The sequence below is a fragment of the Macaca mulatta genome, chromosome 2 (genome assembly GCF_049350105.2).
Source record: "Macaca mulatta isolate MMU2019108-1 chromosome 2, T2T-MMU8v2.0, whole genome shotgun sequence".
NCBI lineage: Eukaryota > Metazoa > Chordata > Mammalia > Primates > Cercopithecidae > Macaca > Macaca mulatta.
The window spans coordinates 46,536,843-46,552,922 of NC_133407.1; the positions used below are offsets into that span (position 1 = coordinate 46,536,843).

General features: G+C 40.0%; 1 protein-coding gene across 1 annotated transcript in view; it reads right to left on the reverse strand.

Moving 5' to 3' along the window:
- The window catches only part of SLC9A9 (solute carrier family 9 member A9), a 605,167-nt gene that overhangs the window by 291,283 nt on the left and 297,804 nt on the right, over window positions 1–16,080 (reverse strand). The window contains exon 9 of the mRNA XM_001111715.5: window positions 7,646–7,734. Within this exon, the coding sequence (XP_001111715.2) occupies window positions 7,646–7,734 (89 nt within the window). The remainder of the gene's footprint in view (window positions 1–7,645; window positions 7,735–16,080) is intronic.

Genomic DNA, 16,080 nt, shown 5'->3' on the forward strand with positions numbered 1-16,080 from the left:
CTCTTTGGCTTAATTAGGTCCCACTTGTCAGTTTTCGTTTTTGTTGCAATTGCTTTTGAGGAGTTTTTATAGTTTAAGGTCCTTCATTTAAATCTTTAATACATCTTAAGTTAATTTTTGTATATGGCGAAATGTAGGGGATCCAGTTTCATTCTTCTGCATGTGGCAAGCCAGCTCTCCAGCACCATTTATTGAACAGGGATTCACTTCCCCATTGCTTATTTTTGTTGCCTTTGTCAAAGACCAGATGGATGCTGGTGTGCAGCTTTATTTCCAGGTTCTATATTCTGTTTTATTGCCCTATGTGTCCATTTTTGTACTGATACAATACTGTTTTGGTTACTGTAGCCTTATAGTATAGTTTCAAATCGGGTAACTTCATGCCTCCAGCTTTGTTCTTTTTGTTTAGGGTTGCTTTCAAACTCTTTCTTAGTTTTATATTTTTGCATACTCTATTCTTTTTGCTTTTATCCTCCATGAAATCTGGGTGACAATATCCTAATTAACTCTACACCCAAACTCCAAAACACCCAACCTAAAAACCAGCTTCCCATGAAAACCTTCCCTCCAGTAAGCAATTCAGTTCTCTGGTTTTCATGACATGTTGTGCATCCCTCTACATTAACATATACCACATGTGGTTGTTTGTGCATGTGAGTGTGTGCATGCATACGCATATATATGTTTGTGTGCAAGTGTATGTCTTCTGCTATATTAGGACCTCCAAAGGACAAGAACCATGTGGTATTTGCCCTTGTCTCCCTGGCTTCCAGCATGGTACTGGCCATGCAATTACTGTAGTTCTTAGAACACAATTAGTCCATGCTTGAATTAAAAAGCTATAAGGTTCTTCAGTCATATCCTGAGATGCTGAGTTATAGCAATATAAGATTTCTACTCTCTACCCTAAGGATGCAGGCAATCTTAGGGAAAGCCATCACAACCATTCACCTAGCAGCTGAGTTTTTCCAGGAAGAAGCATGCAGCCCTCGGTATGAAACTTTTTACTCCAGTATGAACCAGGGACTTTGGTTTTTGATGGCCTCATCCTTGGATTTGCTTTGACAACTTATTGAAATGGTATACCCAGTGATTTGGCCTCAAGTTAAATGGTAAACTCTAATTCCTCCTCTCATCTGTATGCATTTCAGTCTTTAATCAAGTGATCCCCACTCAATTGTAGTCTAAGAGAAAGAACCAGACACATGCGTTATGCTCCATGTCAAGTAAAAGTACATTAGATCTAGAGCATGATCCTTAAAACCCAGTCGTTTAATTCAATCGTTCATTTTACAGATGGAAAAAGTGAAGCTCATGTGTGTTAAATTAATTATCTGAGGCCATACTATGAGTACTAGAGGATGGGGGCAAGACCCAGTTTTCTAGACTCTCAGCCAAGTGTTCTTTCCACTATATCTTGCTGCTCCCATATTCCAGATCCTTTATTTGAATTTTCAGAGTCATGCACAGAACATATAATTTGGCTGCTATTGTCTTCTTTTATTGGAAATTTAAATTTGGATTTGCATTGCTGCTTTTCCATTCAATGGCGATAAACACTATAAATATCATCTGGGGGGGAATGGAAATAAAATAAGCATCTGGAAAGAATGTGCTATAATGAAGATGTCATTGCCCATAAATGCTAGACAAAGAATCTGGCTTTTCAAAAGCAAATACATGAAAACATCTATGTCTATCCCAACTTGTATTTGTGTAAAAAATTAAAATGCACTGAAATAGGTAGATTTTCAAAGATAACAGAATCAAATACTATATAAAATAAATGACTAATTATCTGAATTAGCTGAAAGTATAATAAACATGGCCAAACATTCATTTGTTTTTCCTTCCACCCATTCAAGGTTTACTGAATAAACGATGCCCCACAATTGGTACTATCCCATCTACTAACCAAATGATATTTAGTAAGAGGCAAAACAGTTTGAACCACAAAGTAAAACATCTGAGTTGAAATCTGCTACTTATGAGCCTAGAAAAAACTTGAATACATCATTTTTTTTCTTTACTGTTTCATCTCCTCAACATACAAAAGCACTGTTATTTCTCCTACCTTAAAAATAAAAAGATATTTTCTTTGGTCTCGATTCTTCCTCCAGCAATTACTTCATTTCTCTGCTGCCCTTCAGCAAAACTCCATGGAAGGACTTGTTGATACACGAGGTTTCCAATTTCCTTCCTCTTATTCTCCCTTGAACCCATTCTATTCAGGTTTTCTGCCAACATGGTTCTTATCACTGTTATCGATGATGTTCATTTTCTTCATCTTACTTGAAATTTCAGCAGCATTTGGTATAATTCATCACGCTCCTTGAGACACTCTTCTTTTGACTTCTAGGATGCCATACTTTCCTTTTCTTTTCCCTAATATCTATTACCTTTCAGGCTCATTTGCTGATTTTGGATTTCTTAACATTGGAGTACCTTAGATTGGTTTTTGGACCTCTTCTCTATCACTGCCTTACAGATTCCATCCAGTCTCATATTCTCAGTATCATCTCTATATGATATGCAATTATCATCTCTATATGTTAGTCATATGCTGACGACACTCAAAATTATATTTTTCTCCTAGACCTCTCCTCTGAACTCCAGAATTCTACATCCAACTGGCTACACAACAGCCCCACTTGACTAATACACATTCCAAACTTAACAAGTCAACCCTGGGCTCATAATTTTCCCCCCAAACCTGTTACTCTTATAGTCTTCCCTAGTGAATAATGGACACTTCTATTCTTTTAAAATGTATGTACATGCCTGTCCTTAAAGGTCTCAAGTGTTTCCCCACCTCATTTGGGCTCTCCATGACCTGTCTCTTCTCACTGCTCTGCTATTTCTCTCATACTCTCCCTTGTTCGCTCCATACCAGCCACATTGGTTCTCCTGCCCCACGGGGCCTCTGTATCTGTCATTTCCGATTTCTCTACAGCTCTGTCCCAAATGTCCACATGACTCCCTCTTTTACTTTTTTCAAATATCACCTTGCTGAGGCCTTTCCTGGATACCCAATCTAATATTACAAGCCTGCCTTCCCATCATATACTCCTAGCTACCCATCCCTGCTTTATTACTGGCCTTATGTCTTACCATGAGTGCACTGTATACTTTGCTTATTTATTTTGACTGCTATGAAGCTCCTCAACTAGAAATTCTTTTTTTGTTCACTGTTGTATCCCCGGTACTTTGAGCAGTGGCTGGCACAAAGTAGGCTCTCAAAAAAAAAAAATTGTTCAATGCACGAAGGGAATCAGTGATAATAAGAGTTACCTCTTAGGTAGAAAGGTAAGTAGAAAGTAAATGAGATAAGTACTTTGTACATGTTAATGCACAGTAAATGTTAATTATTTACATTTATTTCATATACCCATGTGTATTGTTGGCAATAATTTTTGGTGGCAACTATGTGAAGGGAAGGAGAAATTCTAATTAAAAGGGATGCTATGGAAGTACATAGGTTTGCAAGTTAGCCTCAGGCAAGGTAAATACAGCTGATGGGAACACCCTGGAGTTTGGCCCAGATAACAAGCTCCCAGGCCGGCCTGGGGGGTGGGGGTGAGGGAATGTGGGAGGAAATGTGTAGGAGGAAGGCTGGAAATCATCTGAGTGGGTTCATGGGGTCTGTACATAGTCTTCTGGATGGCTCTGGGTGAGACCTCTGGGCTATACTGCTGTGTGCTGATGTCCGTTTTGAGTATCCCTAGCAGTGCTCAGCTCCCAGGGTAAGAGACAGGGCTTACAGTATCTGTCTGTCTCTAGGACTTGATGTGCACACCCTAAAGCAACAAAGAACTCCAAGTCCAGGGAAATGAATTGCTGCATATGTTCATATACTCTTTAATAGGATGCTTTGGTATTCAAAATACAAATCATTATGTTGGGTAACAGCATCATAGTGCCTCTATCATACTGCTTTTTGCCTAACACACAGTGATGTTACATGTGTTTTCATAGGTTGAAGCAAAAATGAAGTTCCTACATCTAAAGGGTCATTATCATGGACGAAACATATCTTAAAATGAAAAAATACAACTTTAAAAAGGCACTCTAATTCTTCAAGCTATAAAGAATGCATAATTCTCTAAAGCCTTTGTATCCAGATATAGCTATTTGATTAATGGGTATAGACAGAGTTGAATAGAACTCTTTTGTAAATCATGTCATCTTTGAATTTTATAACTCAAATGTGATTTACATGGATTTCCCTGAGTTTACTAATTGGCTTCCTACACTCTCATTAAACAGTCCTGGCAACAGAGGCAAAGAAGCTGTGTAAATGCTACCTTCCCATTGACAGTGTGAACGCAACCCGGGATATGTAGAGCAAGATACTGTGTCCTGTAACCATGTAACATCATAGAATACTGCCCAAACCTTTCCCAGTTTCAGAGAGGACACAGTGGCAACGTCTTTAGTACATGCCTCAGCATTTCTCTACAATTTGGAATTCGTTTCCCATGAGAATTTCAACTCTGCTTGTTACACTAGTGCAGAGCCTCTGCTGTGGCTGAGAGCCTCTGATTGCACTCTTTCAAAGTGGGGACCTTAGACTCTTTATACTAGAGTATGGGATGTGCATGTGTATATGCACTCATAGATATGCAAGTATGTATAAATACATACATATGCTGTGTATGTACATATTATAAGAAAAAAAATAAGCAGAAAATGACAGATCCTGATAGAAAAGAAGTGAGGAAAGGGATGAAAATGAAGTGGAAGGGAATTAGCATTTATTAAGCTTCTGCTACAAGGCCAGGCACCCAAAAAAGAAGGCAGTGTGGGGAACAAAGATGGGGATATGCAGTTACCTAGATGTTAAGGAAATAACTTGTAAAATTATCTTCCTTAAAGGAGAGTGATATAAAAATGAATGCTGGCAACCTGTCAGGGAGGGCTTGTCAAGCCATTCAGAGGGAGAACAGAAGGCTATGGGCACTGATTTTGGCTTTGTCTCCCCTAGATGCTGGGCTGCTGTCTTGCCATGAGATGAGTTATCTTTGAAGTTCTGCTGAGCAGTCTAGATAGAACGACTTAAAAGTGCAAGTCCCTAAACAGGGTTCAGCTTCCCAGCATACAAATATGCTCAGAGAACCAAAAGAGGTTAGGAAAAAAACAGCCCAAGACATTTCCCTTTAAGCCCTAGGAAAAGCTAGTAGTATTCAAAATTAAAGGGATTCTGAAAGACTATATGTTGGAGGTTTCTGGATATTGGTATCAGTTTTTTGTTTAGGGGGCTTTTTTCTTTTGTTTCACTCAGGGGGTCTCAAGATTTCTGTAATTGCATCTTGTGATTCCTCTGAGGAATTTGAGGTGATGGGCAGAGGGGAAGGGTGACCTTGCAGAGTCCCTGGGCAGGTAGAGGTAGAGTCAAGCTTGGGATGCAACAAAGACAGAGGGATGAAAGTGATAGCTCATTCTGGAGAGCTTCAAAGTAAGCCCTCAGGAAATCCTGTTTAGGAATTTCTGGCCAATTACAGGTTTTGCTTTGGTTGCTTTTGCTTTCTCTACTCCCACTGCCCTAATATCACATCAGATGTCTTCAGCATCACCATGTTTATTACAAGAGACCTCTCTACCTCCACTTGCATTTTGGGCTAGATTGCATCATTCAGTCCAATTCTCCATCATTGCCTATGTCCACATTCTTTGCCACATAACTTTGCAGTGCTCTCCCACTGTGGTCAGGGATTGGCTTGGCCTCTGTACTCTGGACTATGCCATATAATTTTCCTTGGCCAATGAGATATTTAGAAGATACGATACAAGCACAGTATGGAAATGGACCTTCTTCAACACTGGGGCTTGCTTTTCTATCAGGAGAAGAATGACAAACATGTGGCACTAGCAAAGCCTACCAGTCAAGCCTACTTTAGAATAGAGCCCCCAACAAACCAACAGACATATACATAAGCTTAGCTGGTATGAGCAGATGCACCCAGTCCAACCCCGATCAAAATGGCTAAAGCTTGCAGGTGTGTGATCAATAAATGATTACTGTTGGATGACCCTAGGGTTTTGTGGTTGTTACACAGCAAAAGCTAACTGATACAAGTGCTGTTTGGTCCATGTTCTTCACGTCTGCCAGAGTCATATTCCTAAAATGGAACTACAATGATCTTAAAATTATTTTGCCTAGGACCCTTCAATGACTTCTTGTTATGGGCTGAACTGTGTTCCTCCAAAATTCATATGTTGAAGTCCTAAACCCCAGTAGCTCAAAATGTGACTGTATTTGGAAATGGAGTCATTGAAAATGTAATCAGCTAAGATGAGGTCATACCAGAGTATGGTAGGCCCCTAACTCAATATGACCTGTGTCCTTATAAAAGAGGAAATTTTGTGGTAGACACGCATGAAGGGAGAATGCTATGTGAACACGAAGGCAGAGATTGGGGTGGATTTGTCTAGAAGCCAAAGAACATTAAAGATTCCAGAAATCTTCTAGAGGCTGAGAGAGAGAGAGAGGGAGAGAACAGATTCTCCTCCACAGCCCTCAAAAGGAGTTATCCTGCCGATACCTTGATCTCAGACTCTGGTCTCTAGAACTGCGAGACAATACATTCCTGTTATGTAAGCCACTCCCCATTACTTATAGGTTATAGTCTAAAGTCCTTCGCAAGATACATAAGTCCTTTCATGAGTTTGTCTCTGATTTCACTGTATCCCACTTGCTTCAGCCTTGCCCCATTCACAAGCCATGCTGAACTATTTACAGAGCTTCCACTGGCTGCTCAAGAGACATTGTCCATGCTGATCCCTTGGCCTCAAATGCCCTTGTGGCTACCTTCTACCTTCTAGTAGACCCCAGATCTTTACCTAGGTAACTTCTATTTATATTTCAAGCTCCAGGTTGGGCATCATCTCTGGAAACTTTCTCCTGACTTTCTCAATCCTAACTGTAGGGTGATGTCCTACTAAAGCTCCTTATGGACACTATAGAGATATTTCTATGACAGCAGTTATAAAACTGTGGCAAGTTGTTAGCTACACATCTGTGTCCTCATCAACAGTCTTGATAATGAACCTCTTGAAGTCAGGGTCATAAACTGTCTGTTCTTGTATTCCTAGTAGCTAGCATGGTGCTTGGCACAGAGTGGCTGTGCAGCAAATGTCTGTGGAAAGACTATGTGTGTGTTTATGTGGAAATATCCAAACAGATGTGTTCTTGGCATAGGGAGATATATTCTGCTTGTGTGACAACTGGCATTTGAGTTTGCTTGGCATCAAAAGCACCCAGTTAAAGACCAAACCTCACTTCTTTCTTTTTCTTCATTTCCTTCTTTCTCTATAACTACCCAATTTCACATGCTTTATAATGCTTTTAGATGTAAGTGACTGTGAATTATTATCAACTGTATGCCTTTCATCTTTAAGACTGACAGTCTAAGTTCAACATCTCTCAGGAGGGAGAACTATTATAACTATATTTTTGCTTACCAAGAGAATTGTTAATGGTTATCCTGGAGGGAAAAAAAATCTATAAATATCAAACTCGTAAAGAAGCCTTAAGCTTACATTCTTCCTTTACTAATGAAATTCTTTCTGACGATACTGCCAGAATTGCTACGTAACCATTTCACTGAGAAAAGAGACCGAGTCTGTAGTAAATTTTTTCTTTTACCTGTTTAGTTCTTATTTTGGAATCCGAAGACAGATTGTTGTAGGTATAATGTGCTTGTGTGACTCCACAGAAGAGAACAGCAACTATTCCTGAAATTAAAAAACAGATCAGTCAAAACCAATTCTATTTTCCATCCAAGTCAAAGGGTAGGGCTATTCCCACTGGAAAATAGACTTGGTGTCAGTAGAGTTAAAACTGCTAGTAGTTACCATGATAATGAAACCTAGGTAAATCTTGCTACTTGCTTTAAACAGGGTTTAAACAGGGTCTTGAAGGATTAAACCTAAAGAAAAACATTAAGAAGTAGATTCTTCCTGGAGATAAACGGGTCCCTGTTCATGAGCTAGAAAAATTTTATTTGAAAACATGAACAAAAGACTGCATAGTCAACCCTGGGTTTTTCATAGCCAGTGCCAACTACTTTGCTGGATTTTATACTAAATACTGGCTTATTTTCTGAAAGATATTTGCTTTCCACTGTATAATTTGGGTAGCCTGAAGAGGTTCCTGTCATACCATAATTTAGTATTAAAAGTGACGAGTGACAAACCTAAGACATCTACAAGGGTTTTGCTGCCCCTGCCAATGCTCCTACTTGCCAAGCAAGAGAGAGGAGACCTTGTTTGTTCCTGTGCCTCTTTGGAAAGGCTAGGTGCTCTGTCCTGCTGCCGAACATACCCAAGGCATTCACTCCTTGAAAGTAAACTGGTCTGTTCTTGTGTGATTCCTACCAACAGTGAACCTTTAGTTGCTTCTTGGCATCTGCAGGGTTTATTCCTTAAACCATATATCAGCTTTAAATGTGACATGAAGTCACACATACACTAGATGCTTTCTGGAGACAGAGGAATAGCGACCCTGAGACCGATGTGCTATCTGTCCCCGGGCTCTGTTATTCTCTGTGTTATTGTCCCTGGGCTGGAGTGGGGAAGCAGTGGGAATTGGCACTGTACTTTGGATTAAAGATTAGCTCAATTATGGGAAATTGGGCATAGAGGAGGGCTTTGGGAAAAATGCAAGATATAAGTGTTCTTCGACTCAGACCAAGGGGATTGAACTGAATTTTAAGCAGCAAAATCTTTCCAACTAAAAACACTCATAAATTAAATGCTGATGATTCTTAAGAATATGGAGATATGTGAACTGAATACTGACATTTCAAGTGAATCTGCAACAAAGAATTTTAAAGAACTGAGCTTTTAAAAAAATACGTAGACTGTATGCTTCCACTTACATGTTGGTTATTTTTCAGGTGAGCACTGGATAAAACATTGCTAACACATATTTACATAAGTGTGTAGAATCTACATGACTTATTGCCTTTTAACATTATGCTTCAAAATTTTAGACAAAAGAATAAAACAAGTAGGAAATTTTACCATGAAATATCTATTCAGTGGGCAATTCAACAGATTTTTTTGGTAACTTCTCAGTTTCTTAGCATCTCTTCAGAAATTCTAAGGCAAAAATGCTTACAAAATATTTTACTCATCATAGAATTTCTATTTTAAAAAGCAACAAATACCAGGGGAACTTTCAGTACGCTGAAGCCCTAAGTACTTCAAAGCACAAGGAGGATTACCCTGTATACTATTTTGGCATAAATCATTTCTCTTTATTTATTTAAAAATGTGACCTATGTCTGTCTAGTGTGTAGTCTATTAGGGGTTTTTCTGGGTGAGGTTTTGCTGATCTGTTCACTGTTGTGGAACTGTTTTGACTAGATACTGATCTGTAGAGAAGTAGTGAATAAAAGGGCAGGTGTGTCTGTGTATGGATAGCAAATAAATTCATTGTAAGAACAAGAATAGGTAACAAAGAAGTGTTATAAAGGATAAGGAAGGGACTAAGATTGTCTGAATACCTACTGTGGGCCAAGAACAGTGCTTGTTTCATTTACATCTTCTTGTTTACTGCAGTGAGTTACTATCTCACAACAGGCTCACAATGATTAAGCAGTCTCTCTCACTGCTGCCTTCTTTTTAGTAATAGCATCCATTCTTTCTGCTGCCCAGGGGGAAACTTTGGGAACACCCTAAGTGCACCTCTCACTGCAAATCAGCAATTTTGTTTACTTGTCCTTCAAAATACACCTTGAACCCAAACACTTCTCAACATCTCCATTCCTAGCATCCTTTTCCAAGCCACCATAACTTTTGGCCTGGATTACAACAATAGCTTCCTAACTGGTCTCCCTGCCTCCCATGGTAGCCCCTAGCACCCTAGCAATAATGCTTCTTGAAAAACTAGTCAGACCATGTCAGGCCTTTGCTCAAAACTTTGTAATGGATTCCTGTGGCTTAAAAGGTACTGCAAGATCTGTTCCTGCCCCTTCCCCACTCCCCACAATTTGCTGACCTCTTCTCTGACCACTCCCCTCCCTCCGCCTTACCTTTCAATATCCTCTCTAAATGTGTTCTGCCAGGGACCCTTGTACTTCCTTCCAGGTCCTACTGTTTGGAAAGCTCTGCAGATATCCACATGGCTCCCTCCTTCCTTCAAATGTCTGTTTAGATGTTACATGAACAGACAGGTCTTCTTCATCCACTCTGTACAAATTGTTCACTCTCATCATTCTCTACTTGCTTTATTTTTTTCCTGTATTATATACTGCTACTTGATATTTTATATATTTACGTGTTTACTTTCTGCCTTCCTGTATGATATGGTTTGGCTGTGTCCCCACCCAAATCTCGTCTTGAATTGCAGTTCTCATAATTCCCACATGTTGTGGGAGGGACCTGGTGGGAGATAACTGAATCATGGGGGCAGCTCCCCCATACTGTTCTCTTGGTAGTGAATACGTCTCACGAGATCTGATGATTTTATAACGGGTTTCCCCTTTCACTTGGCTCTCATTTCTCTCTTGTCTACTGCCATGTAAGGTGTGCCTTTCACCTTCCACCGTGATTGTGAGGCCTCCCCAGCTACGTGGAACTGTGAGTCCATTAAACCTCTTTTTCTTTATAAATTTTCCAGTCTTGAATATGTCTTTATCAGCAGCATGAAAACAGACAAATACACTGTAACTCAAGGCAAAGCTCATTGAAGGCAGAGGGATTCCTAACACTTAGAGCAGTACCAGGCACATGGTAGGCACTCCGTATTTGTTGAATAAATACAAATACAGATTCAACATTTATTTGTTGAATAAATAAGTGAACATTCCCATCTCTATTGAACAAGTAAGACACTAAAGTAATTTACTCAAGGTCACCTCTAAAGTGACAGAGCTGAGATCAAATAGTCCATAGACTCCCTGTGCTTTTCTGCCTATATTAGACCATCTGTGAATGTTTTAAGGTGATCTTAAGCCATCTAAAAAATATCATTTCTGATATCCCAGGAACCAGCCAGAGATTTTATGAAAAAGATTACATATCTGAACTAACTGGGCTTATCATTGGAGAATATTTTCCCTAGTGGCTGCATTGGTTATCATTTCCTTGCCTCCAGTAGAAAACTAACAGGCAATGTTGTTGCTAAATACCTTTTGAGTCTTGTATGGATGGATATGTCATATAAACAACAAATAATGGAGAATGAACCTGTATGACCAGAGGCTTGGTGTTGTAATGAAAATAAAACAACAAAATTGATCTGACCCTTAGTATTAGCATACACAATCATAATTCCATAGCTTAGTAATTAATTCACACAAATTACTGTAATTAGTATGACTCTTACAAGCCAAACACATTTTGAAAATGTCTCATCTAAATACATCTATTATCTATAAAATTCTCCACCACTGAAACAAATTCAAAATTGACTGTTTTCTACCTTATGAAAGAACATTTTAATTGTCACTATGATTTTACATACTCATGCTTGTGAGCCCTAGTTGTGCTGCTGTTATGTGAGGTCCTAAATAGTTCTCTTAAATTCTATGAACCTCAGATTCTTGTGTGTAAGAAAGAGGGTGAGGGGGACCCTCAAGGGACCCAGAAATGCTTTTTGTGCCAGTCATCAAACTAGTGTCCCAGCTCCAAATCCATCCATCTTTACTGGCTCCGTGATCCTGGCACTGGGGCCTACAAACCATGCTTCCCTTTGCCAGTGCTGTTGGATCCTGCCAGTATGAAGTGCCAGAGGATGACTAGAACCCAGTGGAGGAGAGAAGGGCTTGCTCCTTCCTATTTGCCTGCTCTTCCTCTTAGCTTCATCTCAGCAATGACACACCCCAGAGAGGGCAGCCAGGCAGTGTCCTTAGAATTCTGGATCCTAGCCCAGTGGTTCCCTCTTAGGAGCTTCTAGATTCATTTCCCTTTGCTCCTCCTACTCCTAGGGTTCACAATTGCTTCCTGTAAGTATTACCTCTCTGATACCTTTGTGCACACTTTGTACCTTTTGAGATCTCCACCAACTCTCTACCCAATTTCCTGAATTAAACTCTGTCAATAGCCAGATTGTTTTTTTTTTTTTTTTTTCTGAGTGAATCCTGGCTGATATTCTCTTGTGGGTATCTTCTCTTTCTAAACTTTGATAATTCTTGGAAACCACAGTTTTCCATTTGAAAATAAAATCCAACTCGTATCTTCCCTGTCATAACTGAAACAATGAGGAACACTAGGGGCAGGCAAGACCCTGTGTGGTCCAAGAGAACTGGGACTCATCCTCTTTTTAATCCTACCCATGGTTGGAATTGGTATTTTTACAAAGTGATATGGTTATATGGTTTGGCTGTGTCCCCACTCACATCTCATCTTGAATTGTGGTTCTCATAATCCCCATGTGCCACGGGAGGAACCCAGTGGGAAGTGACTGGAGCATGGGTGTGGTTTCCCCCATGCTGTTCTCATGATAGTGAGTGAGTTCTCACTAGATCTGATGGTTTTACATGTGTCTAGCATTTCCCCTGCTTGCACTCATTCTCTCTCTTGCCACCCTGTGAAGATGTGCCTTCTGCCAGAATTATAAGTTTCCTGAAGCCTCCTCAGCCAAGCAGAACTGTGAGTCAATTAAACATCTTTTCTTTATAAATTACCCAGTCTCAGGTATTTCTTCATAGCAATGTGACAATGGACTAATACAGTAAATTGGCACTGAGTGGGGTGGGGTGTTGGTATAAGGGTATTCAAAAATGTCGATGCAACTTTGGAACTGGGTAACAGGCAGAGTTTGGAACAGTTTGGAGGGCTCAGAAGAAGACAGGAAAATGAAGGAAAGTTCAGAACTTCCTAGAGACTTGGGGGACTCAGAAGACAGGAAGATATGGGAAAGGTTGGAGCTTCCTAGAGACTTGCTGAATAGCTTTGACTAAAATGCTGATAGTGACATGGACAATGAAATCCAGGCTGAGTTGGTCTCAGATGAGGAACTTGCTGGGAACTGGAGCAAAGGTGACTCTTGCTATGCTTTAGCAAAGAGACTGGTGGCATTGTGCCCCTGCCCTGGAGATCTGTGGAAATTTGAACTTGAGAGAGATAATTTAGGGTATCTGGTGGAAGAAATTTCCAAGCAGCAAAGTATTCAAGAGAACTCAAAGCATAAAACATGGGAAAATTTGCAACCTGACAATACAATAGAAAAAAATAAAACCATTTTTCTGGGGAGAAATTCAAGACCACTGCAAAAATTTACATGAGTAATGAGAAGCCAAATGTTAAGCACCAAAACAATGGGTAATATGTCTCCAGGACATGTCAGAGACCTTCACAACAGCCCCTCCCATCACAGGCCTGGAGGCCTAGGAGAAAAAAAATGGTTTCATGGGCCTGGCCCAGGCCTGCCCTGCTCTGTGCAGCCTCAGGATGTGGTGCCCTGTGTCCCAACTGCTTTAGCTCCAACTTCTACATGGTGTAGAGACTGTGGGTACACAGAAGTTAATAACTGAGAATTGGGAACCTCCACCTAGATTTCAGAGGATGTATGGAAATGCCTGGATGTACAGGCAGAAGTTTGCTACAGTGGTGGAACCCTCATGGAGAACCTCTGCTAGGGTAGTATGGAAGGAAAACGTTGAATTGGAACCCACACAGTCTCCACTAGGGCACTGCCTAGTGGAGCTGTGGGAAGAGGACCACTGTCCTCTAGACCCCAGAATGGTAGATCCACTGACAGCTTGCACCGTGTACCTGGAAAAGCAACAGACACTCAACACTAGCCCATGAAAGCAGCTGAGACAGGGTTGTACCCTACAAAGCCACAGGGTCAGAGCTGCCTAAGACTGTGGGAGCCCAAGTCTTGCATCAACATGACCTGGATGTGAAACGTGGAGTCAAAGGAGATCATTTTGGAACTTTAAGGTTTAATGACTGACGTAATAGATTTTGGACTTGCATGGGGCCTGTACCTCCTTTGTTATGGCCAATTTCTCTCGTATGGAATGCAATGCCTGTACCCTTGTTGTATCTAAGAAGTAACTAACTTGCTTTTGATTTTACAGGCTCATAAGCAGAAGGGACTTGCCTTGTCTCAGATGAGACTTTGGACTTGGACTTTTGGGTTAATGCTGGAATAAGTTAAGACTTTGGGGGGCTGTTGGAAGGGCATGATTGTGTTTTGAAATGTGAGATATGAGATTTGGGAGGGCCAGGGGCAGAATGTTATGGCTTGGCTGTGTCCTCACCCAAATCTAATCTTGAATTATAGTTCCCATAATCCCCATGTGTTATGGGAGGGACCTGGTGGGAAGTAATTGGATCATAGGGACAGTTTCCTCTATGCTGTTCTCATGATAGTGAGCGAGTTCTCACTAGATCTGATGATTTTATAAGCATCAGGTATTTCCCCTTCTTGCACTCTTTCTCTCTCCTGCCGCCCTGAGAAGAGGTGCCTTCCGCTATGATTGTAAGTTTCCTGAGGCCTCCCCAGCCATGTGGAACTGTGAGTCAATTAAATCTCTCTTTATAAGTTACCCAGTCTTGGGTATTTCTTTACAGCAGTGTGAGAATGGATAATACCCAGCCTTTATATTGGAACAAGTGGTTTGGAGAGAGAAATATGTTAGACCTGGAACTATTAATGAGGCATAGCCCAGACTTGGATTTATGTCTTCCAATTCCCAATTCTATAATCCTTCCGAAACACAAGCACTATCCTATGGTAGAGTAGCTACTGTGACATGTAAGTGTAAAAATGCAGTTCCCATTATATGTTTGAGCTGAAAGATTATCTGCCAGCATTGTAGTAGAAAGGATTCTTTTCTTAAAGTCTGGATTTCCTCCAATTCTGAAGGCCTGTCATTTTCCTTTGTATTACTTCATTAATCCACTAGGATGAACCCTTCAATTCAGCCTTTTTTTTTTTTTAAGGTCAAAGAAATAATACTGGTTCCAAATGAAACCTTTAGGCATTTTGAATAGAGGCCAATTTTCTCAATAAGTGAAGACAAGAAAAACTTACCGGCTTTCAAAATTGTTTCAATTTCAAACAAGTCTGAAGTAAAATTTAAAAATATATTGTTACCATATCTTCTACTCATAAGAACTTAATTTTTTCAAATAAGCTATGAGGTTTAAAGAGAAACTCCCAAAGTCGTCTCCACATAGAAAAGGATGTTTTTAAATCTCTAGAACACAAACCTTCAGATCAAAGGGCATGGAAAATAGTGAGTTCTGATGACTCTGCCCAAGTGACAGAAGCAGTTCACCCCACAAAGGAACCCACTCCCTCTCTCCTTCTCTCTTACTGCTGTTTCTTACCATTTTGCCTTGCTTGTTCTTGTCACTTGCAGGCTTTGCTTAATTTACAGCTTATATCACTGTCCTCTCCATATATCAGAAGCCACTTGACTGCACTTGGAAGTGCAACAGTGGCCCAAGAATCCACGAGGCAATGACTCTGTCCAGTGTTCCTTGAATATTAGTGTACATCTGAATCACCAAATCACCCGGGGAACTTGTTAAAATGCAGATCCTCCTTCAGTAGGTTTGGGGTAGAGCCCCCAGTTCTGCATTTTTATGCTATTAGGGGATGTCCATGATGCTGGTCCTTGGACCACACTTTGAGGAGCAAGTCTTTCACTAACGTCTGGGTCTAGGTATCAACTCACCCTTGCTAAGAGTTGGCTCTGACCTTGTATGTCTTCAGAAGAGATTTTTCCCTTATTCTTGACCTTTTAGCATTTTGGAACAATTATAAGACATCTTCAAAGGAGTACCGTCATTTTTGCTACCCTTTTTTTTTGGCTTATAAATACCTTTTGCTAACTTCCAAAAATGTTTCAAAATTATATTTTTGTGTTTTATTCTTTGGTTTTCTTTTTCTAGCTTTCCAGAATTGGCATGGTTCTGTGAAATCATTTTAGTTTCAGAGAGTAATTATTATCAAGAAAATCTGAGCGGTTTTAAAATTTTTTTACTTTACTTTAAAATTACTTCCTTTTCATCCCAACAATATTGGAATGTGAAAAAATTACATAAAATAAAATTGATGATATACTTTAGTACCAAAAAGTTGAATAAAACTTTTTCTTTCAAAAAAAAAAAGGG